The sequence below is a fragment of the Procambarus clarkii genome, chromosome 71 (assembly GCF_040958095.1).
Source record: "Procambarus clarkii isolate CNS0578487 chromosome 71, FALCON_Pclarkii_2.0, whole genome shotgun sequence".
In the NCBI taxonomy this organism is placed as follows: Eukaryota; Metazoa; Arthropoda; class Malacostraca; order Decapoda; family Cambaridae; genus Procambarus; species Procambarus clarkii.
In genome coordinates this window covers 11,323,680-11,349,610 of record NC_091220.1, presented here as the reverse complement: position 1 = coordinate 11,349,610, position 25,931 = coordinate 11,323,680, and the positions used below count along the sequence as shown (strand labels likewise).

The window sequence follows — 25,931 nt, the reverse complement described above, 5'->3', positions numbered from 1 at the left end:
TGAAAATATTAAAGTCTAAGGTACTGCCATCTTTGGCTGAAGTTGACATCGACCAATTTCCTCCAAAATTGGCACCCTTACATATAGGCTTACGTGCAGTCTGGTGTATAAGTTTCATGCAAATCGTCCGATAAACAAATAAAAAAGAATAATATTGAAAAAAAAATTAACTTCATTTTTTTAATAAAATTAATTTTTTTTTATATATGCTATTGTGATAGCTGAGAGTCATAGACATGATTTCAGTTGACACTTGTTTTTGATAATCGTTTTTGACCATTTTGGAAAAATTTTGACACCTACTTCAATATTTTTCTCCCATCCTATTTATGCTATGATGCCGAGACTTGGGCCAGATGAAACCCTTTTCATATACAACACATCAAAAAAGTTTGATTGAAATCGAACCAGTTTTCATTTAATGCATTTATTTGGAGATCTGGAATTCGTGCCCCCCTGAAGTGAAACGTCTTAATGGGGGATAGAAATGAAGGATTTTTTTTCTACAAAGTGTCAGGGACTGGAAAGCTTGTGAAATGGTACATAAAGACAAAGCCACAAAATCATTAAAGGAAGGGGGTGTAAAGAACAAAGGGAAGGGGAACATATTTCTGAAAATAGTATATACCAACATAGATGAAGTGAGATAAAAAATATTGGAGTTGAAGGATATAATTCAGCTCAAAGTCCCAGATATTGTCACATTAACAGACGGAACTTGTAGAAAATATTTTAAATGAGGTCGTATTCCCAAGGGGCTACTCAGTTTGGAGATGTGACAAGAAAACTAGGAAGGGACGAGGAGTGACTGTACTGGTGAAAAAACACCTGAAGGTAAATGAGTTTATATTTGAAAACCCTCGAGATATTGACATAATGGCATTGCAGGTCTGAAAACAGGATGATAAGCTGATAATTGTAAATGCCTACAGCCCACCAGCAAGCAACACATGGACAAAGGAAGAACTGGATGACAAACCAGAGGGCCTCATAATGATAATGAGAGAAATTATGGTAAGAGAAGTCAAAGATAAGGCATGATTGTTGGTACTTGGAAACTTCAACTTTAACCCTTACACTGCTCAGGGGTCCTGGGGACATTTACACCCCTGTGCGCAAGAAAAAAAAAAATCAAATTTGTTCACCACAACTGTACAGCTAAGCTGATATAGTTAGTTCAGGCACTAAGAGTCGTCGCTATACATAGATGGCGGCTGGCGGCTCCCTCACTCATTCAAGGTCACACGCACTAAACTTTCTCCCCAACAATACTGTTTGCAGTGTTATTACCCTATATACACATATTATATATAAGTATCTACATGTTTTATGCACCGTAACTGTACACCTAAGCTTGTAGTGCACCCAAAGAGCATAGTGGCCACCCTCTAAACAGCTAGACAAATCGTGCAGACGACGTCACCCTCCGTCACCCAAATGGCTCCTCCCAGCATAATCCTTTTGCTATTATTACACTAATACACACATTATATATAAGTATCTACATTTGTGTTCACCATAGAGAACCACTGACCTGGTATGGTGAATGCAAACAATAACAGGTGGCCACACAGTCAGTAAACGATGCTGTCTCCCTCCATCTCTCCGCATCACTCCTCCCACAGCGCTAATTATTACAACAATCCTGCTATTATCACAACCCTGGTTATTTATATCACGGTCATGGGTCATTTGTAATAATGTCATCGCTAAATAATAACAATTATATATTTATTTAGACATTTTTCGGCGATGCTGTGGTCACAAGCTGAACAGCAATGCTATTCACTCATGCTGCGTGCCCCAGCCTTGGTTGCTCCAACAGTACTGTGCCTCTCACACCTGAGAATATTTCCCACGATTTTTTTTTAAAATGGCGTCTGTTTACAAGAGCCCTGAGGAAGCTAATGTGAACCCTGTGTAGCCGTGGGCCATTTGAATCGGGCCTGGCACCCTATGGCGTATATATACGCCATGCGCACCGTGGGACATGTTACTCAGGGCGTATATATACGCCATGCGCACCGTGGGACATGTTACTCAGGGCGTATATATACGCCATGCGCACCGTGGGACATGTTACTCAGGGCGTATATATACGCCATGCGCAGTTTAAGGGTTAAGGCAATAGACTGGAAGGCCTACGAGGCAAGAACGGAGGATATTTGGACAGGCAGATTTGCAAACCTCATTTTGAAGACATTCATATATCAACACCTCAAGCAGGCCACAAGAATGAGGGAAGGGGATGTTCCGTCAGTACTGATCTAATATTCATCAGGAAAGAAGAGGAGTTATTTGACATCCAGTACCTTCCTCCCTTATGAAAGAGTGATCATGTCCTGTTGGAAATTAAATATACTTTGTGATATAATCTAGAAGAGAATGGGGACATTGAAACAGTTAATAAACTATTTCAAGAGAGGACACTTTGGGGAACTTAGAAAATTCTTTAACCCTTAAAGTGCGCATCACGTCATATGACGTGCTGGACGTTGTTCCAGTCAACTGCGCATCACGTCATATGACATATTGGAGTACTACGCAAGATTTAAACGGGCTGCGGATACACGGGGTTCACCACACCTTCATCAGGGCTCTTGTAAACAGATGCCATTTTAAAAAAAATCGTGGGCCAAACTCCTGGGTGTTATTGGCCTCGGTATTGAGTGAGCTACCAAGCCTGACGCACGCAGCATGAGCTAACAGCACTGCTGTTCAGCTTGTGACCACATCATCGCCTAAAAATGCCATAATATACTTGTTCATGCTATTATGTAGCGATGATATTATTACAGAAGACCCCTGACTGTGATAAAACTGACCAGGGTTCTGATAATAGCAGGATTGTGGTGATATTTAGCGCTGTGTGCCATGGAGGGAGGAGTAATGCTGTGGGAAGGAGGGTGGTGGCGATGTCTTCTGACTGTGTGTGGCCACCTTTTATTGACTGCACTCACCATACCAGCTTAGTGGTTCACTATGGTGAACACAAATGTAGATACTTATATTTAATGTGTGTATAGAGGGTATAAACAGCAAGAGAAGGTTTGGAGCCGCCATTTTGGTGAGGGCGGTGGCGTCGTCTGCACGATGCCACCGTGCAGATGACGGTGTTGTTTACTGGTTACCACGATGGTCTTTAGGCACCATACCAGTTTATTTGTAAAAGTATGGTGAATAAAACAGGTAGATATTTATATATAATGTGTATATAGCGTAATAACACCACACAGTATTGTTGGAGGAGAAATATTAGTGCGTCTGGCCTTGAGGGCGGCCGCCGATCAGCTGACTGTGTGAGTAGCTACATCTTTGCGCCTTTACTCACCATACAAGCTTAGATGTACAGTTATGGTGAACAAAACATGTAGATACTTATATATAACGTCTACTTATATATATAGATACTTATATATAGTGAATTATAGCAAAAACATTATTGTGGGAGGAGAATGTGGGTGAGTCAGATGACTGGGGGGAGGGCGGGAGTGGCTGGCTGGTACACGGCGGTCACTCCTCGTTACTTTTTGACTCATAATAGCTACTTAGTGGTTCGTTATAGTGAACAAGACATGCAGATACTTATACAGTATATAACCTGTGCTTATAATGTAATAACCGACAAAGTATTTGTTCACTGATTGATGAACATAATTGAATCAACAATATGCACACCATATTTTTGAGTACAGCAATGATTCACTCATTTTATTATATAAATATATCAAACTACACACTATTGAATAATATTACAGCAAAAAAAGTATGAAAAATCAATCAGAGACATTGAAATAATTAGGTAATTATCTCTTTGTGGCAACTCCGGCCTGACAGCTTGTGAGCAACAGACCGCCTGGGACGCACGCTGAGTCAGCGCCTATAATTTGCCAGACTTCCCCACCCTATAGCGGGCAATATATGCCACTTACGATTTTTTTTATTATTTTTCCCGTGATCAGTGAACACAAATTAACAGGTTAGGAAGAAAAAATAATTTTTTTTTTTCAAAATGACATGCGCCTGTGGGGATGACAGGATATTAAACCCCGAGCATGTTAAGGGTTAATAAGTTTAATTGGACAGACTTGTTGCTAGACAAGGAAGTAAATGAAATGTTAGCCAAATTTTGCAAAATATACAATGAAGGTACACATTCATACCAAAAGAGAGGTAAAGGACCAGAATACAGGATTGGTTCTACAGAAATTGAGAGGGCCAGAGAGGAAAAAACAGGAAAAAGGGTTTGATATCGGAAAAGGCCTAACCCACAAACATACCAGCACTACAAGCAAGCAAGAAATAATTACACAGCAGTGAGAAGAGAGGCAGAAAGGAACTTTGCGAAAGGTATTACGGAGAAATGTAAAAAAAATCCAGGTCTTTTCTATTAATTCATTAAAAGCATGCTGCATGTAAAAGATAAAATCCAGGGATTTAGAACAGGGAACAGGAGAATTCAAAAGAAATGTGTGAAATACTAAATCAACAGTTGCAAAGTGTGTTTGTACAAAATGAGGATTTCAGAGAGCCTGGCCCAATACCAATTCCAGAAGACGCCATTGAATACATTGATAATATAGGTATCTCAAGACGAAGTGGAAAAATTACTTATTGTTCTAGGAATAAATAGTGGTTGGGCCTGATGGAGTATCAACTTGGGTGCTGTGAGAATGTGCAACTGAGCTAAGCATTCCATTTCAATTAATATTCCAGACATCCTTGTTCACAGGAATCTTAGCAGATACAGTGGAACCTCTATTAACGAGTTTAATCCGTTCTGGCACCGAGCTCATTACCTGGAAAACTCGTCTTAAGAAACAAATTTCCCCATTTAAAATAAAGGAAATAAATTTAATCCGTTCCACTCCCAAAAACATCCATACTTGTATGATATATTTTAATGTAAATATAATACTGCACATGTAATTATAAATGTATTGTTGTAGTGTTTTAATGTTTACTTTACCTTATGAAGAGTAGTTGCTGGCTTGAGGGAGACGATGGAGAGGTGGAAAGGAGGAGAGGGGTTATGGTGTGGAAGGAGAATCCACCTCTGAGTCAGGTGGACTCTCTCTTCTTGGGAATTTCACCCAAATTTCATTTCAAATGTCACACAAGGCTGCGTTAGACCAGCACCAAATAAAAAACTACGTCGATTAAACTCGTCGTGTCAACAATATAATGGTCTTACCACGAAGATACAATACAATGCCGTTCTCCCAAATAGGCTAGGTGGCTATTAGACAAAACGGAAATTTCATGGCAAACCTGTATACAATCCCCAAGTTGATCGGATAAGAATTGGATTTTATAGAAATATTTGCTCAAATGACGCTTGAGTGCGGTGTTTGGGTACATTCAAGAGAAAAAAGTGTGTCACATTCAAGCGACATATACCTGCGAAAGTGATAACACTTTCACAAAGTGTTATCACAAAGTGATAAATTAATTAAACATTTTCACACACCGGGTTGTCACTACTTTATCAGAGCAGCTTTTCCAAGAATGCGTTCACCTTTTCAAACATTCCCAACACTTCCCTGATCTCAGTGGAAGAGGCAGCATCCTCCCTTATCTCCTCATTCCCTTACTAATGATGTAAATTGTTGATGAGGACCTGCCATACTCCCTTGTGAGATCAATCACACAGACACCACACTCATGCTTTGCTATAATTTCCTTCTTCAAATCCACAGTAATTGTATCTTCCTCTTGACAACACTATCTTTAGCAAGCAGCTTCTTTGGAGACATCGTGTGTTACAAATTGTAGTCGCAAAACCACTAAAAACCCAAAGAAAAGCGCAAATAAATCCAGAGGGATGCTTGTCGTGTGCGATACAACAACAACACTGGCGTCGGAGGCGTCCGAGAATTTGCGAGAACCCGCGAAATGCTAGGAAGCACCATGTGGTTTTGCTCGTTAATAGAGGCGAGCTCGTCACTAGAGGCAAATTTGCTGCGAGTGGCTTGCTCGTTACTGGAAAAACTCGCTAATAGAGCCGCTCGTTAATCGAGGTTCCACTGTACCTGTATATGGAAAAGGGCAGATATAGTACCAATTTATAAAAATGGTAGTCAAGAGGAACCTCTAAATTATAGGCCTGTGTCTTTAACAAGTGTGGTAGTCAAAACACTAGTAAAATAGTTAAAGCGAATTGGGTTGAACACCTGAGAGTAATGACATAACTGACAGACAGTATGGTTTTTGAACAGGAAGATCCTGTGTAACAAATCTACTTAGCTTTTATGATAGAGCCACAGAGATACTATAGGAAAGAGGTGGTTGAGTTGACTGTGTCTATCTTGATCTAAAAATAGCTTTTGGTCCCCACACAAGAGGCTGTTCTGGAATCTTGGAGGGGGGACAGGGAGACTTCTGACATGGATGAAAAATTTTCTGATAATAGATGAGGGCAATAATCAGAGACAATGTATCTAACTAGAGGAGTGTTACTAGCAGAGAACCACAGGGCTCGGTTATTGCACTAATCTACCAGAAGGAATACAGAATTATATGAACATGTTTGCAGATGATGCTAAAATACTGGGGGAGGATAGTAGATGCAGCCGATTGTAATGCCCTTCAAATTGATCTAGATAAAATAAGTGCTTGGAGCATCTAGTGGCAAATGGAATGCAATGTAAATAAATGCCATGTTATGGAATGTGGAATCGGAGAAAATAGACCACACACAATTTACAAATTATGTGAAATGGAATTACAGAACTCTAATAAAGAAGGAGACCTAGGGGTTGGGGTTGGATAGTAAGGTGTCGCAAGAGGAACACACAAAGAATATTATGAGAGGAGCGTATGCGTTGCTTTCCAACTTCAGACTTGCTTTTAATTGGATGGTGAAATACTAATTACAGTACATGCCAAAACTAGAAGATAGAGAAAAAGAGAGGCGATATGATCACTTACAAAATACTAACAGGAATAGACCAAATTAACAAAGAGGAATTCCTGAAACCAGCAACTTCACGAACAAGAGGGTACAGATTCAAGCTAAGAATACAGAGGTGTCAAAAAGATATTAGAAAATTTTATTTTACGATCAGAGTAGTAGACGGTTGGTACAAACTAAGTGAGGTGGTGGTGGAGGCCAAAACTGTAAGTAGTCTTAAAGCGTTATATGGCAGAGTACTGGAAAGACAGGATACCATGAGTGTAGCTCTCATCTTGTAACTTTACTTGGGTAATTACACACAGACAGTGTATGTACATGATGTTCGTCCTTCAGAGTCAAAGATGACCATGACTTCAATATCAGGTCAAAGACCAGTGGCTGTGTGTCACAAGATTGATGATGAGACCAATCTGGGCGCAGAAAGGCTCTCCCACACATGGGTCATATTAGAGTGGGTGCTGCTGTAGTCGTGGGGGTTGCTCTAACTTTGCACATGGCCTATTTCCTCTTGGCCTCTTAAGTCCATCGATTTTCGGCTGCCCCTTTGATGACTTTGCTCCTCCAAGTTGGGTGGTCCTGAGCAAGCGACTCCCAAGTGATGGGGTTGATGTCTAGGTCCTTGAGGGGTCACCTTGAGGCAGTCCTTGGATCATTTCTTCTGACTCCCGAACTGAACACATACCCCGGCTCGATTCTCCATACAGCAGCTGTTTTGGCAATCCTGTCGGGCATTCTGACGACATTGCCTGCCCATCCGGCATGAATTTTTTGTAGGAGGTTGTAGATGCTGGGAATAACGCCCCTTTCCAGGACCTCAGTGTCTGGGATTTTGTCTTGCCACCTGATGTAAAGGAGTCTGCTGAGACAGCTCGAGTGAGTGATTAAGCTGTAGACGGTTCAGGTCAAGCTGGTGTAGAAGATTGTGATGAGTGCCACTGCTTGGTAGACCTTCAGATTGGTGGTAAAGCTGAGACCCCTCCACTCCTAGACATTCTTATGGAATCTTCTAAAGGCAGCGCTGACTTTAGCGATCCTGTTGTTGATGTCTCCGTCTGTGTTCACTGTTATTGAGAGTATGGTGACAAGATGGGTGAAGTTGTTGACTGGCTGTAGGTTCTACCCCTTGACTGTGATGTGTGGTTCCTGATAGGGAATTCCAGGTGTGGTTTGGTACATGACTTCTGGCTTCTTGGTGCTAATGATTAGACCAAGGTTGTTGCAGGCTCAACCATACCTAGCTACAGTACCTATATACTAGTACATACATACATACATCTTTGTCAAAGAACAAATGAAATCTATTGACTGTATCAAGAACCTCCTTTAGAACTCACTTCAACTATATAAGAAAATTGCCACAATTGAGTAAGCACATCTCGCCTCCACAGTTTAGTAAGCACCACTCGCCACCACAGTTGAGTATGCACATCTCGCCACCACAGTTGAGTATGCACACCTCGCCACCACAGTTTAGTAAGCACATCTCGCCACCACAGTTGAGTATGCACACCTCGCCACCACAGTTGAGTAAGCACACCTCGATATCGATTCATTTCTCTCAATGTTTGCAGACGATGCTAAAATTATGAGAAGGGTTAAAACAGAAGAGGACTGTTTGAGGCTTCAAGAAGACCTAGACAAGCTGAAGGAATGGTCGAACAAATGGTTGTTAGAGTTTAACCCAACCAAATGTAATGTAATGAAGATAGGTGTAGGAGCAGGAGGCCAGATACAAGGTATCATCTGGGAGAGGAAATTCTTCAGGAGTCAGAGAAGGAAAAAGACTTGGGGGTTGATATCACGCCAGACCTGTCTCCTGCAGCACATATCAAGCGGATAACATCAGCGGCATATGCCAGGCTGGCCAACATACGAACGGCATTCAGAAACTTGTGTAAAGAATCATTCAGAACTTTGTATACCACATATGTCAGGCCAATCCTGGAGTATGCAGCCCCAGCATGGAGTCCATATCTAGTCGAGGACAAGACTAAACTGGAAAAGGTTCAAAGGTTTGCCACCAGACTAGTACCCGAGCTGAGAGGTATGAGCTACGAGGAGAGACTACGGGAATTAAACCTCACTTCGCTGGAAGACAGAAGAGTTAAGGGGGACATGATCACCGCATTCAAGATTCTGAAGGGGATTGATAGGGTAGATAAAGACAGTCAATTTAACACAAGGGGAACATGCACAAGGGGACACAGGTGGAAACTGAGTGCCCAAATGAGCCACAGAGATATTAGAAAGAACTTTTTTAGTGTCAGAGTGGTTGACAAATGGAATGCATTAGGGGGTGATGTGGTGGAGGCTGACTCCATACACAGTTTCAAGTGTAGATATGACAGAGCCCGATAGGCTCAGGAATCTGTACACCTTGTAACACCACTCTATTGTAACACCACCCTAAAATGTACCACTATAATGGAACACCACTATAATGGAACACTAAACTATCCTGAGTAACACTTCCCCATTGGTTGCACTTGGTAACACTTATGGGCTGACATATGATGGTTACACCGGGACTACAAAGTACACTGCCAACAAGGAGATGCTAACACAGGATGAAATACGCTGCCACCATCTGCCTTTGACCATTGAGACTATATCAAGCAACGAGGCAAGAAACATTGCTTGACTTGGAGAGTACTTTCTATGACTGTCATTAATTTTGAAAACGGTTGTCAGCCACTATATCCAAAAGGCTAAGAGGATTCAACAATTGACACAGACGGGAAATTTAACGAGTTTATTGAGACCAAAATTATGTCAATCACTACTTATAAATGCTACACTAACACTGGCAAAAAGTTAAGAAATTTGGACATGGAATAAAAACTCAGAGATCACACACATTACCTTAAGCTATCTGTCTCTCCCTGGCTGAGATGTTCTTCACAGCCCCGCTCTCGATCCCGGTGTACCGCACTCTGCCCTTCCTATGTTCCTACAGGCCCTCTATATACAACCCCCCACAGGGGGGAGGGGGAGATCTGCTGTTGCTACCCACCAAAAGTGTACAAACACTCAAGAAATATTTCAAAAAGCTTGCTTGACATTCACCCTACACTCTTCAAGAGAGGAGTTATTAATTACATGTGACTGACCTCTGACCTGGCCAAAAGGGGGAGATCCAGGGATGTTTACACATAAGAATCTGGAGTCTAATTTCCTTGCATGAAATATTACATACTTGAAACTATGCTGACTAAGACTAACCCAGGAATTTTTAATCAATATACAAGATAAACCGGAGGTCATCTGGGCTGACCTCTTGGAGAAGGCTTCCCTGGGTGTGAACTCTAAGGGGGGGGGGGGAGATCATGGGTGTTACAACCTGTTGATTGACGGTTGAGAGGCGGGACCAAAGAGCCAGAGCTCAACCCCCACAAACACAACTAGGTGAGTACAACTAGGTGAGTACACCTCGCCACCACAGTTGAGTAAGCACACCTCGCCACCACAGTTGAGTAAGCACACCTCACCACCACAGTTGAGTAAGCACACCTCGCCACCACAGTTGAGTAAGCACACCTCGCCACCACAGTTGAGTAAGCACACCTCGCCACCACAGTTGAGTAAGCACACCTCGCCACCACAGTTGAGTAAGCACACCTCGCCACCACAGTTGAGTAAGCACACCTCACCACCACAGTTGAGTAAGCACACCTCGCCACCACAGTTGAGTAAGCACACCTCGCCACCACAGTTGAGTAAGCACACCTCGCCACCACAGTTGAGTAAGCACACCTCGCCACCACAGTTGAGTAAGCACACCTCGCCACCACAGTTGAGTAAGCACATCACGCCACCACAGTTGAGTAAGCACATCACGCCACCACAGTTGAGTAAGCACACCTCGCCTCCACAGTTGAGTAAGCACACCTCACCACCACAGTTGAGTAAGCACACCTCGCCACCACAGTTGAGTAAGCACACCTCACCACCACAGTTGAGTAAGCACACCTCGCCACCACAGTTGAGTAAGCACACCTCGCCACCACAGTTGAGTAAGCACACCTCGCCACCACAGTTGAGTAAGCACATCACGCCACCACAGTTGAGTAAGCACATCACGCCACCACAGTTGAGTAAGCACACCTCGCCTCCACAGTTGAGTAAGCACACCTCACCACCACAGTTGAGTAAGCACACCTCACCACCACAGTTGAGTAAGCACACCTCGCCACCACAGTTGAGTAAGCACACCTCACCACCACAGTTGAGTAAGCACACCTCGCCACCACAGTTGAGTAAGCACACCTCGCCACCACAGTTGAGTAAGCACACCTCGCCACCACAGTTGAGTAAGCACACCTCGCCACCACAGTTGAGTAAGCACACCTCGCCACCACAGTTGAGTAAGCACATCACGCCACCACAGTTGAGTAAGCACACCTCGCCTCCACAGTTGAGTAAGCACACCTCGCCACCACAGTTGAGTAAGCACACCTCGCCACCACAGTTGAGTAAGCACACCTCGCCACCACAGTTGAGTAAGCACATCACGCCACCACAGTTGAGTAAGCACACCTCGCCTCCACAGTTGAGTAAGCACACCTCGCCACCACACCTTTCCATTTACTTATCTTACCTCTTTAATGTATGTGATCTGCCGCCATACTTCCTATTATGAATGTTCTTCTAAGGGGATCAGTTTTGGTGAATGATGCTTATCATAAGTTTCCACTAGTTGTAAACATTGTGGCAAGAGTCCATGGGCAACCTGCGACTCTGCCCTATTGTCTTCTTACTAACATTACACTTGTTTTGTTTCTCTTGAAGCATGAAACATTTTAGCTTGTTGCAACAGTCAACTTAAAAACTCTAGTAAACTAGTATTTAAATCTGACCAGTGCATCTTGGCCCAGTGGGATAATCTCTGCTTGTTCTGCTGTTCTTAATACAAGTGGTTATGTTTCCCATATTATATGATATGAATGTCTTAATTTCAAATGTGTCATCATTCTTGAGTCTTGTCATAACTTTTATCAACTATGACTTGAAGCTTGGTTATGAGGTGGTCTTTTTTTCCCTCTTTTGCAATTATATTTTTTGCAAGACTTTAACGAGTCTTTAAATGTTGCCCTTCATACATCTACAGTTTTAATGTGTGAGGCATAAGCCTAACTGTGTCATTAAGCGTTGTATGGTATCCATTACTTGTAATTTAATTCTTGACCATATTTTCTTTGTAAATATTTAATGCCTTGCTCCCTTTGCAAATTTCTTTTCCTGAAAAATAGGCCTCATTTAGTATATCTTAGACATACTGGCTGCTTCTACGTGTTGTGCACTTGTTAAGTAATGCTTGAAACATTTACCAAACAATGTATTGTGTTTGGCCTTCTCATGTAAGTAAAGATTGATTGAGCATTAAATTACTTGTCTGACACCTTGTGAAGAAGTAGACAAACTGCTGGTTGAAATAAAATGCAGGTTGGCCTACTTCTCGGATTATAAAAAAAAACTGGACTAGGCTAGCAAAGTCATTGTGCCGAGTGTAGCCATGGATAGGTGGCGCTGGTGTGGGTGCTGTCAAGAACAGGTGGCGCTGGTGTGGGTGCTGTCAAGAACAGGTGGCACTGGTGTGGGTGCTGTCAAGAACAGGTGGCACTGGTGTGGGTGCTGTCAAGAACAGGTGGCACTGGTGTGGGTGCTGTCAAGAACAGGTGGCACTGGTGTGGGTGCTGTCAAGAACAGGTAGCACTGGTGTGGGTGCTGTCAAGAACAGGTGGCGCTGGTGTGAGTGCTGTCAAGAACAGGTGGCGCTGGTGTGGGTGCTGTCAGGAACAGGTGGCACTGGTGTGGGTGCTGTCAAGAACAGGTGGCACTGGTGTGGGTGCTGTCAAGAACAGGTGGCGCTGGTGTGGGTGCTGTCAAGAACAGGTAGCACTGGTGTGGGTGCTGTCAAGAACAGGTGGCGCTGGTGTGGGTGCTGTCAAGAACAGGTGGCACTGGTGTGGGTGCTGTCAAGAACAGGTGGCGCTGGTGTGGGTGCTGTCGAGAACAGGTGGCACTGGTGTGGGTGCTGTCAAGAACAGGTAGCACTGGTGTGGGTGCTGTCAGGAACAGGTGGCACTAGTGTGAGTGCTGTCAGGAACAAGTGGCGCTGAAGTGGGTGTGATGTAACCAAGAACCATTATTGGCAAAGGGTATACCCATTTTGCTTCTAAGATGGTAGATCGTTCACTGGGTCAGCCTGATGTCTGCAAAATTAGTTCATTGTGTGATGTGGCATGTAGTCCATTCTCTTAAAGTAATTAGCATTAGTGGGAGAATGTATCCATAACCAAAGGACCTGACATAATAATCTGTAAAATTAAGAAGACCTTTGTGCATCTTGGAATTTAAGCAGCAGTTGCATGTATTGCTTTCTCTGAACATTTCTAAGACCATCTTCACAGTTATGTTGCCATCATGATTGTCATCATCTCCACCCCAATCTCTCACCACAATATAATTGGGAAGTATTGTAGGAGTAAGAGGAAAATTGAATAGTGTTGCTTAAAACATTGTACTAAAATGGATTTACCTAACTTCCCATTAGGAAACCCGAGAGATGTTGAGCATTAGAACTGATATTGGACTTCATAAACGGGGGAACTGTGGAGCATGACTGGGATTTTAAGTCTGGTTTTAAGCAAATAATTAAGTTGCGACTTGACTCGTTAGTGTTGACAGAATATCCTTTTTGTCTTTTATCAATTCAACACATCTTTTCATTCCTAAGATATAGTACACACTCTTATATTTGTGTTGTTTCATTCTTAGCAGATATACGTTTCCTTTAATAAGACATTCTATTCCGGTATTTTAGGTAAACTACACGTAAAAGACGGTAAGTCACAATAACATGGCTGAAAACACGGGTCTACAGCCAAAAATGCTTCTGAAACAATTGAAGTCGATCTTGACTAATTCTGGGTCACTGAATATGTTTGAAATTGTTGATTAGCTCTAGTTTTCATACAAGATGAATCTTAACCTGTTTTGCTGCATAATGGGAGCGTTTTGCCATCAATTCCATTGGGTTTGGGTTTTATAGCCCAAATGAATGACTTATGACAACATGAAGCAGCTTTTGACATGAATAAACAATGGCCAACATCAGCAGCAGCAGCAGCAGCAGCGTGAGGACTTGAAGGTTGTTGGTGTTGTGATGGGTGTGCAGGGTGGAGAATACACACATTACTGCTATTTTCTTTGTGAGTGGGATAGTTGTGCGAGTGTGTGTGTGTGTGTGTTATGAGAGACTGGTCACTCTGCCCCCTCATTGGAGCCTGGGTGAAAAACTTATAGCAGCCACCACATGGGTTGAATAAAGCAAGATTTTGTTACCATCCTCACACACAAAGCTATACCTAATCAGGAAATTTAATTTTATTTGGATTCAGCATGTTATAATGCATGATAAAGAGCTCTTTTTATCTCTGAAGCAGACAACTTTTTAAAAATTGTTGCCCAGTGAAATAAGACACCCAACCCATGTATCTGAAAATAAAGGAAGTGATGAAACACAAGTTGATAGTGGTCCAGGACGAAACAAAACATTATCACAACCTTTGTTTTGAGATGTGTGGGGTTGGGTGTCTTAACTACTGCACATAGATATTTAACCTTTTTTTTCCAGCCACTCACAGACCTTGACTGCTTCCTGAGGTGGCTGTGTCTTCCAAGGCATCACTATTTTTGTGAAATATATATTTGTTAACAGGGTCTTAATTCTGTTGTCGGCATTATTTGTCGTGTCAATATACATCAAATACTGATTATCTCATCTCGTGACCTGTCCCACGAAGAAATACCCGTGCTAGTTATTAAGTACTTATTAGCTTGCAAGGTGCAAAACTGGACTGGTGAGGAAGGAAAGCATGTAGAGAGAGTAACCAAGTTGAACAGTTTAGGGAGCAAAACCAAGTTTGAGGGACCAAGGAAGTTTATACATTAGACTTGGGTTTAGAGGGTTGGGGCTTGTAGGTTAAAGTGTAAATATCCTGCAGTCTGTGATATGTTAATCCAAGGCTGTTGAGGAGCTGGAGTATCTTGTTTTGCACCACAATCTTTTTGAAATTTGGAATGTAGTAAGTTCGATGTAATGAGAGAGTTCTTGAGGCAGATGGATGTATTAATAAATGGTAAGTAACCCAACTGTTGTATGAAAGGTTATTATTATAACAAGTATTTTATTAAAACAAAGAATTTGAACAGTAGGCTTCCCTGCAGTTCTGTATGTTTCAAGATCTCTTGTTGTGGTTTACCCTTTTGACTGCTAGGCTATTTAAAAGTCCTACATCCAGATGCATGTGGAAAAAGCATTTAAACCCCAAGAGGATCAGTCACACAAGGTAATTTCAGCACAAGAAGAAATCACCGATGGGGATGGAAGCAGTGGATGGGTTAACATTGGGTAATGTAAGTATACATTATAAAGATAAATAATTTTTTAAATGTTTTTGGTCAGTTAATAAAGGGCAAGGAAGTAAGTAACAATAATTTCAGCACTACTGAACGCCGGACCCAGCGGAAGCAGTTTTAGGCTGCGTCACGAGGTTCGGGCGTGAATGCTCCGTATTATGTCAGTTTTCCGCACACAACATTTCTGTTTTTCCATACTGGTATATTAGGGAATATATGGACAAGGCCTTCAGCAGGATACAAGCGCGATGCACCTCAAGACCATCCCGAGGACAACAAGAAACAGAAGCAAGATGATGATGATTATGGCTATAGTGACAAGAATATGTGGAATGACAATATGGATTGTGAAGATGATGATGAGGATAATGACCGTATTGACGATGAAAATAAAAAATTGGGTAGGTAATAATTGTGTTTTGTATTAATGTTTATTACTGAAGGTAGCCATAAGGCTGGTGTGAGGACTTGTGATCCCTTGACAAAGCCAGTAATCGGGAAGGAGGAAGTTTCAGATATTGCCACCGAAGGTTCTGGCTATTAGTACACTAGTCTTCTTACTTTACTGTGTTGCTTGTTTGATTGAAAATCCATAATATTTTTGGTCTAGCTTGTTTCTCCAAATGAATAGTATTGCTGGGCTAAAACAATGTCATTTGTACATAGATCATTCATCAAATATAATTGTGTAAAATTACTCTTGCAATAGAATATATATTTGTAGCTCCTTGCATTTCAATTAGGTTTTTCTCACTTGGTAAGTGGATTTTGATATATAAATATCTTGAGATATTTATATATAGTCTATGCTTGGCTTGTGTGTAGAGTGAGAAAGATCGAGCTCTCGCTCCATCTCATAATTAAATGAAGTTCTTGTTCATACTGGTGAAACTTTGATTGCTGGATGGTTCCAGCCCCCCCCCCCCCTCAGGTTCAACTCATCCCACTTGTTAACTACTCGTACTGCATATGAGTATTCTGACTCATTTGTTTTTAACTTCCACCCGTGCCCCCACTTTCTGTTGTCCCTTACCTATGTAGTCCATGGATTGAATATCTAGGTGCTGTTATTGGGTATTTCCCAAAGGAGTTCCTAATCTGGAGAATGCCTTCACATATTGCCTGGATACTTCCTAGACACTCAGAAAAGAGCTAAAGTCACCGGAGAGAGAGTGTATGGTCTTGGCCCATATCTTGACAACCAATAAGCGTAGATGCTCCAAACATTTTTCACATCTAGATTCTGGGTGATAATCCCAGTAGTCTGTTACTGATGGTACCCTAAGAAGTTTTGCTATGCAATATATGCAGTTGGTAGAGTTGTTTTAGCAGTTAAGATAAAGGTATTTTCTTTATACCAATATTTTGAATGTGTGTATTTTAGAACCATGCTGTATACAGTGGCATGTAAATTTTCAGCTTTGTATCCTGAATACAGTAATGTAGTTTTAAAGTTGGCAATTCTTCATTTAGTACAATCCTGATTTGGTGAACTGTATGGAACAGACCCATAAGGGATGAAATGCTTCCTTTTACATATAATGGCAAAAACATTATTTGTAAACAGTATAAATATTTAAAATATGCCAAAATGAAATATAAAGAAAACAAAAAGAAAATTGGGATTCTTACTTGGAGAATACAGTAGCTGATGAATTTCTGTACTTTATGGGAGAATTTTACTGAATGAAATCCTAATGTCAAATGAACACATCCATAAGGGCCGTGACGTGACGTCTGGGATGCTCTCAGACGTAGGTTCGAATCCTCGTCACGGCCCTTGTGGATTTGTTCATTTGATACATCACGCTACTGTGATTTCTGTGTGTCTTAATGTCAAGTTGTGATGTGATGAATATCTGCCAACAGAACCTGGTGATAGAGATTTTAACACCAGAGGCACACATTAACATAATATTAGCTGCTTATGCAAGACTGGCAGGCATAAGAATGTTGGTAAAGAATCCGACGGAGGAATCCTTCAGACTGTTATACACACTGTGTTAGACCAGAAGATCCCACACCTGGTAATGTACAAGAAGAAAACTGAGAGAACTCGGTAATTTGCAATACCACTGGTGCCAGAGGTAAAAAAAATGACCTTTGAGGATAGGCTAGATGAACTAAACCTATCCACATTAGACAATAGGAGGACACGAGAATATGACCTCAACATGCAAGGTGCCAAGGGGATTAGTCAGTGGGGATAACAGTAATCTTTTACTGGATGAGAGAATGAAATAAGTGGGCACAGGCATATTTGTGTGTAGGAAGTGTGGCAAACAAGTGGAATAAGTTTGAATCAAATATAGTGAAAATAAACATCTTTCAACGTTTCAAGAGCAACAATGACAGGGAAGTGGAAAAACGGTAGATATAAATACACCAGATATAATAGCAATGAGGTGCAGGTGGAGATGCTGGATCTTGCTACCTGTATACACAATTAGGTAAGAACTCGGTATGTCTGCCAAAATCCTATATGGGCAGCATCATCTATGCCACTATTACAGTCATTAATGGATTGGGGTTAGGTGTAGTTTATCCCATGTAGTCTTACCCACTACATATTCTTCCATTCTGACCACACATCCCCCCCTACCCATGTGCTCTCACCTGGTCCCTCTCCCTCTCACATGCTCTCACCTGGTCCCTCTCCCTCTCACATGCTCTCACCTGGTCCCTCTCCCTCTCACATGCTCTCACCTGGTCCCTCTCCCTCTTACATGCTCTCACCTGGTCCCTCTCCCTCTCACATGCTCTCACCTGGTCCCTCTCCCTCTCACATGCTCTCACCTGGTCCCTCTCCCTCTCACATGCTCTCACCTGGTCCCTCTCCCTCTCACATGCTCTCACCTGGTCCCTCTCACATGCTCTCACCTGGTCCCTCTCACATGCTCTCACCTGGTCCCTCTCACATGTTCTCACCTGGTCCCTCTCACATGCTCTCACCTGGTCCCTCTCCCTCTCACATGCTCTCACCTGGTCCCTCTCCCCCTTACCTTGAGATAACCTCGATGATTTTGGAGTTTAGCGTCCTTACGGACTGGTCAACCAGGCTGTTGGATGCATTAGACTCCAAATTAAAGTCTATCCTAAATTTTTCCCACTATTTCTGTAGTTACTCAATATTTGTTGTACCATATCTTCCTTCACTGTCTTCTATTCTTGGCCTTGTTGATGTGTTCTCAGATGTGTTACTACCTCTGCAGTCTTATTGTCAATGGCTTCCCTCTGTACACTTCGTCTCGACCTTAAATCTTCGTATTGGAATATGTTTCCTCTTAAAAAAATAATGTAATTTTCTTTAAAGGAAATGAAGTAGGCGTCTGCCATAAATATTAGCGAGCATATATGGCAGTCTGATAACTTTATAATCGAGAGTCTGTTCTCACGTCTTGTTATCTATACGATGAAGCGGTTGCTTTACTCATCTTGTCTTTGGTGACTTAACCCCTCTGTCTTCATACATATTAGTCTATTAGAGACTAGTCCATGCTCCCTTAGCTGCTTCTTGTCTCTTGTGAAGGTGACTTCATCACCAGTCGGTGCCTTCCTTGTTTCACTTCTTCTGTAGCTTCCTTGTGTACACATGCTGCTCCCCCTCTAGTAGATTCCATACTATTACAAAATTTACCTGTCTCCAAACATTAGGCCAGATTCATGAAGCAGTTATGCAAGTGCTTACGAACGTGTACATCTTTTGGGGCCAGATTCACGAAGCGGTTACGCAAGTGCTTACGAACGTGTACATCTTTCCTCAATCTTTGACGGCTTTGGTTACATTTATTAAACAGTTTAGAAGCATGAAGACTTCCCAATCAACTGTTGTTATTGTTATAAACAGCCTCCTGGTGCTTCGGAGCTCATTATCTGTTTAATAAGTGTAAACAAAGTCGCCAAACGTTGTGAAAAGTTGTATAGGTTCGTCAGTGCTTGCGTAACTGCTTCGTGAATCTGGCCCCTTATGTTGAGGGTCTTGCTGCTTTATCTTGTTGGCATTTGTTAGCACAGTCTGTTCTCATCTGTGACCTGGTTTGCATTTGTCATCTACTTCCTCCTCCATTATTTTCTTAAAATAAATTTATTGCAAATGATCTTGTCAGATTTTTTTAGTCACCATATTAGAGGAGCTGCCTATCAAGGCTTGGCTTATTAAACAGGTGAAAGACAATTACCAGGAAGACCATATGTTTAGCTTCCCTAATACATTAAGGAATGGAATGATTTAAATTGACTTAATTATATACTGTATTTGTTATTATGTATATATTAGTAATTTCTAATGTTTCCAGCTGAAGAGTATGGTGGTAATTTCATCACAGTAAGACCCATTAAAGACCAGCCAGGGAAGTTGGGATACTATTGTGAGGTAAGGAGAGTGAATGGTTACATTGGTCTTAATATTTATTCTCATCTTAGTCATTACCCATGACAACATGAATGAGTTTGCTATTGTTAATGGTATTATTAGTGATAGTACAAGTGAAGATAATAAAGTATTACCTTATGTGATGGTAGACTGCACTGGAGGATAAGTACTGGTGAGAAGCAGTTGTGTAAATATACAGAATTGTAAGTTGAGCAGTAGTGAGACTATTGTGGCACACTGACACACATTACCCCAACACATTATTAACTCTGAGAATGCACCCGGGCTTTATCATGTATACTCTCTTAAAACAACACAATATGGACCTTACCATACTGGAGGAAAGGAGAGATAGGGAGAACATGACAATAACATGTAAGATTCAAGGCAAAATTGACAACGTAAACAAAGCAGAATTGTTCAAAGCTAAGAACGGCAGAACAAGATAGAAACTGGAGATGTTGGAGACATCGGGAAGAACTTTTTCAGTGCTAGAACTGTCAATAAATGGAATAAGTTAGATACAGAAGTTGTTGAAGTTAATTCAATTCAAAATTTTATATGTAAATAAGATAAAAGAGTGAGAAATAAGTCATTGCATTAATCTAAGATTGTTCACAAGGCAAGACTAGGAGCCTACCTCAACTCTGCAAGCATGTCGGCCGCTTGCCGGTCGGCCAAGTGGATAGCACACTGGACTTAGTGATCCTGTGGTCCCGGGTTCGATCCCGGGCGCCGGCGAGAAACAACGGGCAGAGTTTCTTTCACCCTATGCCCCTGTTACTGAGCAGTAAAAATAGGTACCTGGGAGTTAGACAGCTGTTATGGGCTGCTTCCTGGGGGTGGAGGCCTGGTCAAGAACCGGGCCGCGGGCACACTAAAGCCCCGAAATCATCTCAAGATAACCTCAAAATGTCTAAATGTGCCCCTCCATACCCCCTCCAAACAAAAATTTTTATTGACAAAATTAATTACAATTTTGCCTAATCTGAATTTATGACAAGAAACGTGACTGATGAGGATTGTACGATCCTCTAAGAGGAGTTGAAAAGGTTGCAGAGGTGGTCAGAGAAATGGCTACTGGAATTCAGCACAAGCAAAAGTAGAATTATGGAAATGGAATTAGGTGACAGGAGACCAGAGGGACAGTACACAATGGAGGGAAACTATCTACCTTGTTACAATTTGAGAGAGAGATGAGGAAGTGGACGTAACAGCAAATTTAACTCTCGAGACAGTTGGGCATCATCGGTATTCAAACATGGCCACAAAATGTAAATCATCACTTGATGGCCACATTACACTATATGATCTACTTACGATGACTGCACCTTGAGGGATAAGTGTAGCCATTTCAGTTGATGCATTGCTCTTCAAAGTTGTATGTCTTACCAATGTAGAGCTTTTGAGGAATGAAGTTTGCTTGACAACATTTCCTTTGGTAGGTAAATGACATTGGTGTTCTGATACTTCTTTCTTGTTGAAATAATAATTCAAATAATATCTGAAATGATTATATTTTACTCCTTAGGGGGGAAGAAAGGATATTTTGTTTTTGATTTAAATATGGAAGGGCAGTTACAATGAGTGGAACCATTAAGAATTATCATGAGAGAATGCTACTGAATATAGACAAAATTAAACAAAAGTAGCTATATTGAGTATCTTGAGTCAATCAATTCACTGATCCTTGGGCATCTAAGGAGGTTTTTGTCTTTAAATAGGAATACAAAAACCAATAAGACCTTTCTGGAGGAAGTCTAAGATATGGTTTGCCATTGTCAAGGGCATGAAACCTGTTAGGTATATCAAGCCACCACCCTCACATTAAATACTAACCTTTACCCCAAAATGCCACTTACCTAACCTAACTTTAACTAACCTTCTTGAAGTTGCCTAACTTCAAGGAACCTATTTTGCTGCAAGATAAACAGGTGCATTAGATGCAAGGAAATGTGGTCAAAAAGTCTCATTCTGCACAAGAATAAAACTTGGGACCATTCAGTTGATCTTTAGATATTAAGAGTGCAAGGATTATATTATTCAATTTGTTCATGGAAATGCATGGACTTCAAGATGTTTTGTAAGTAATGTTCACAAAAGTAAAGGAAAATGCATAATTTTAACTTTTTTATTTTATGGTGGGGCCAAATGGTGGCTTCCTGTAGCTATCCACACTGAGATTGTTCAACACACACCCACGAGTCACATCAGCCCGAGGAATCCTCTGTAGCCTACCAGAGACCACAGCCAGAACCTCCCCCTCCCCCTTGACAATCACACATGGAGTAGGAAATTCTTAAGATAACCACAGAAGAAACAAAAAAAAATTCAATGAAGCAAAATAGACAAATGCAAGATTCATATAGAAAAATGAACAATGTAGCAAACATCTCTACAAATGATCCAAATGACTACAAATGGGTCAGTTGTATCCCAGTGCAGATGGTATATGAATAATCCAGCCACCTGCACACCATACAAATGATTATAGATCATTATCAAAAACTACTGACATAAAGTTCAGATAAGAACGTCAGTATAGTGAGGAACGTCTCGGACCAATCTGCTTTAAAAGGGAGCTACGGTGGAAAAACGCCAAGCTGTCAAGCCAGAAGAGTTGGAAAAAATGGTGGCTGAGCTGCGTACCAAAGAGCTAAAGGCTAAAGGTCCTGCATATATAATATATATATATATACCTGTATATATTTGTGTCCTCCCTCCCTCGCTCCCTCCCTTATGTCTTTAGCAAAAAAGCAAAAGGTCTGCGGTTGTTCAACATCCTACCAGCAAGCATCAAAGATATTGCCGGAACAACCATGGACATCTTCAAGAGAAAACTAGATTGTTTTCTTCAAGGAGTGCCGGACCAACTGGGCTGTGATGGGTTTGTGGGCCTACGGGCCGCTCCAAGCAACAGCCTGATAGACTAAACTCTTGCAAGTCAAGCCTGGCCTCGGCCCGGGCTTGGGGAGTAGAACTACTCTCACAACCCCATCAAGCAGGCTCACTCTGCCTGCATAAGTCTCCAATCTGTACAAAACCTGGAGCCACAGCTGAACAGGGAGAAAAAATAAATGAACCTCCCATATTGACCAGTCCAGCTGAAAGGCATCCCAGCATGAGAACTTTGTGATTAAGGAATTCACCCGTGTAGGACAGAAGCCACCAGTCCCATTCTTAACTTACAGGGGTCCATCATCAGTTTCTAGCAAAATTTACTAACATCCCTCAAACTCACAAGTAGCGAGTGCCGATTTGACAAGTCATTCCACAACAGGCCACACCAAAAGACCCGTGATACTTGCCAGGGCCTGAATGTAAGAACCAAGCAGGAGACCCAGGCACTAGGGATTCTCACCAGAAGAGCTAACACCAAACACAACATTTAGGATGAACATGGTTATGAAATGTGTCGGCAGCATGCTATACAGTATAAACAACCTTGTGAACCATAGTACACCTCATAATAATTAAAGCCCAGAACCCCCAACCTCAAATCATTGGAGATAAGTCAAGGACCCTTGCACTACTCTGAGCAAGACACCCTATGCAGTAGACAAGCCTCTATGGGACAAACTCCAGAACTTAATGGGAAGTTACCCTGTCAGGGCAGTCACAATGCCAACTGAGTGCCTAGGAAAGAGCTGCTTGCCCTGGGCACGTGCAGCTCGAGGTGGACAGTTTCCAAAGTCCACACGCATGTGAAGCACATATCAAACATTGAAATAATACACAAGCAAATATGCCTCCAAAGGACAGAGTCCATAGGATAGCCAACACTTACCAATAAAACAGTTGGGACCCAATAGGCTGGCAAATCGAGGAGGAGTCCAAATACTGTAGTTGGACACCAGCCAAAGGGCTGAGGAGTGTTGACATGGGTAAGCTGGCAGCCACCTAGTGGTGACAAGCTTTATCTAGGTAGAGTTCACTGCCTGCCCCATGTGCCTCTGTTAGAGGGTTGGGGCCAGGTTCTGACTCTGATGTATGGTAAGCTATCAAAGACTCTTAACACTGATGTGACTATTGTGTGGAACTATCGTGGTCTGGATAGCTCCAGAGAGCCACTGAGGCCTACCCAGAAAGGCATTTCATTACATTTAATGCTGGTTTTTTAATCTAATATAATTCAACTATTATATAATATTTGAAAGCATTCCTGATATATAGTTTTATCCAGTAGTGTGAGTGCTAAATGGTTTTCTGGGGGGAGCCCTTTCGGCTCCTTGATGCTATCATACACCGATTATTGCCATGCTATCAGGTGCCATCAGTCGCAGGAGTTCTTATTGGCCTACCGGTGCCCCAGAGCCAGAACCTGGTCCCCTCAAAGAAGCATCTCCCTCCCCCAATGTGGGTCATGAACTAGCTGAGACTTGTTTCAAGAAAATTGAGTGGTTTAATTTTGTTGGGGGAGTCTTTTTGGTGATTTTGACGCTGAGAACTCTTCTTAAACCATGCAGTGGTTTATTTTGGTTCGCCTACCTTTCTGGGTGCATCCTGGCGGTGGCAATTATGTTAGGCTATAAATGTCAAGTTTTCATAGGCCATCACTCCCTGTGCCTCATTGAGGGGACCAGGTTCTGGCTCTAGGTACCCAGTAGGCCAACAAAAACTCCTGTGACTGTTGGCACCTGAGAGTATGGCACTGAAATGTGTGTGGTAGCTTCAGGGAGCCTCCGGGGCTCACCCTGAAATTGGCATTTCGTTACATTTAACACTGGTTTTTAGTTAGTTGATATGTAAACTGCCTTCATGTTGGGGATTTTATCCTAAGATTTTTAAAAGACATGTGCATTTAGTGAATTAAAGTTAAATGTGGAGTACTGTAGCAGCATCTATAATTGGGGTCAAAAAATAATAAATTGACAAGAACAAATAATTTAAATTGTTACAAAATGTTTCCATAAGATTTCAAAATGGCAGAATTCATTCTGCCATTACTGGTAGATGGGCTTCCCAGTTCAACACAGTGATGTTGCCAGCATCCAAACTTTTGGAATGCCTCCCAACATCTTGACACGCAACCTTATACATTTGGCTACTGTGTTCAAACTACCAACACTGAATCTTGCCATTACATCACCTGACCTTTCATTTCAGTGTCCCAAATCTGGCTAAAATCACTAGCTTGTTTTCTTTTATATTTTCTGTAACCTATTTATGAAGATTTGTTGGGGTGACTAGCCAGATGTAGGATGCTCTGCGCCGAGAGGCCTGGTGACGTGGCCACAGGAGTGGTCATGGTGGCTGTTATTACAGTGATGATACCAGATGGAGTTTAGTCGCATACTTTCTTGGAAGCTCCATTTGATTTCCAGCCAGTTAATCTCATGCTTTTTGCCGAAATACTTTTCACCTGCCATTATGATTTCTAATTCATTAAGGAATTAACGTACAGTATTTGAATTTGAAAGTATCAGTATATGTGCAGAAATGGAATGGAACATTGAACCTCTTGATGCAGTAAGTTATAACCGACTACAGCATTGTGTATTGTACCAGTAAGCGAGAGCATAAGGCTGAAGTGCCATACTGTACTTGCCAGACAGAGCTGAGATATGCTGTACAATACTGTATAACTCTACAGTTCATACAGCTTTTCATCTCTTAATAAAGTACAGTAAGTATTATTAAATACGGTTTGTAGCTCATTTCAGTTCTTTAATTTTGCATGTCACTTGTTTACAGGTGATACATTAAATGTAACACTATTTCAAAGTTATTGTAGTTATATAAAACTGCACTAGTTATGTGCACATAACTGGTGCAGTTTCTAGGGCGAGCCCCTGCGGCTCCCCAGAGCTATCCAGGCTGTTTTGGATGGATTAGATTTTGGCATCAGTCGATGTGGGTTGAGTTCTAGGCCTACCGGGGACCACGAGCCAGAACCTGGCCCCCTCAGAGAGGCATGAGGAGCAATGACCATAGAAACCCGCCGTGTGGTTGGAAGCATTCTATGTTTGCCATCAACCGGGTTAGGCACCCAGAAAAGTAAGCACTCCAAAACTGCTATTCTGGTTAACATTGCTACTGAAAAGCCGAACTAGTGGACAGAACTCCCCAAATGAAAACGAGACATGATATCACCACGTTACTGTCTACACGAACCCCCCCCCCCCCCTCCATGTGGGGGGGGGAAGCAGGGAGAACTCAGACCCCAGTTCTTCGGCTGATATGATTGGCAACATTCACGTGTCTGGCTCCTGTTTTCCCATC

General features: G+C 41.9%; 1 protein-coding gene across 13 annotated transcripts in view; it reads left to right on the top strand.

The window, feature by feature from the left end:
• The window catches only part of LOC123745528 (uncharacterized), a 103,184-nt gene that overhangs the window by 32,220 nt on the left and 45,033 nt on the right, over positions 1-25,931 (top strand). For 6 of the 13 annotated variants that reach the window (XM_069311998.1, XM_069311999.1, XM_069311997.1 and 3 more), the window contains exons 8-9: positions 15,547-15,738; positions 19,633-19,709. In XM_069311998.1, the coding sequence (XP_069168099.1) occupies positions 15,547-15,738; positions 19,633-19,709 (269 nt within the window). The remainder of the gene's footprint in view (positions 1-15,546; positions 15,739-19,632; positions 19,710-25,931) is intronic. The other 7 variants (XM_069312003.1, XM_069312001.1, XM_069311996.1 and 4 more) reach the window with 2 other exon arrangements.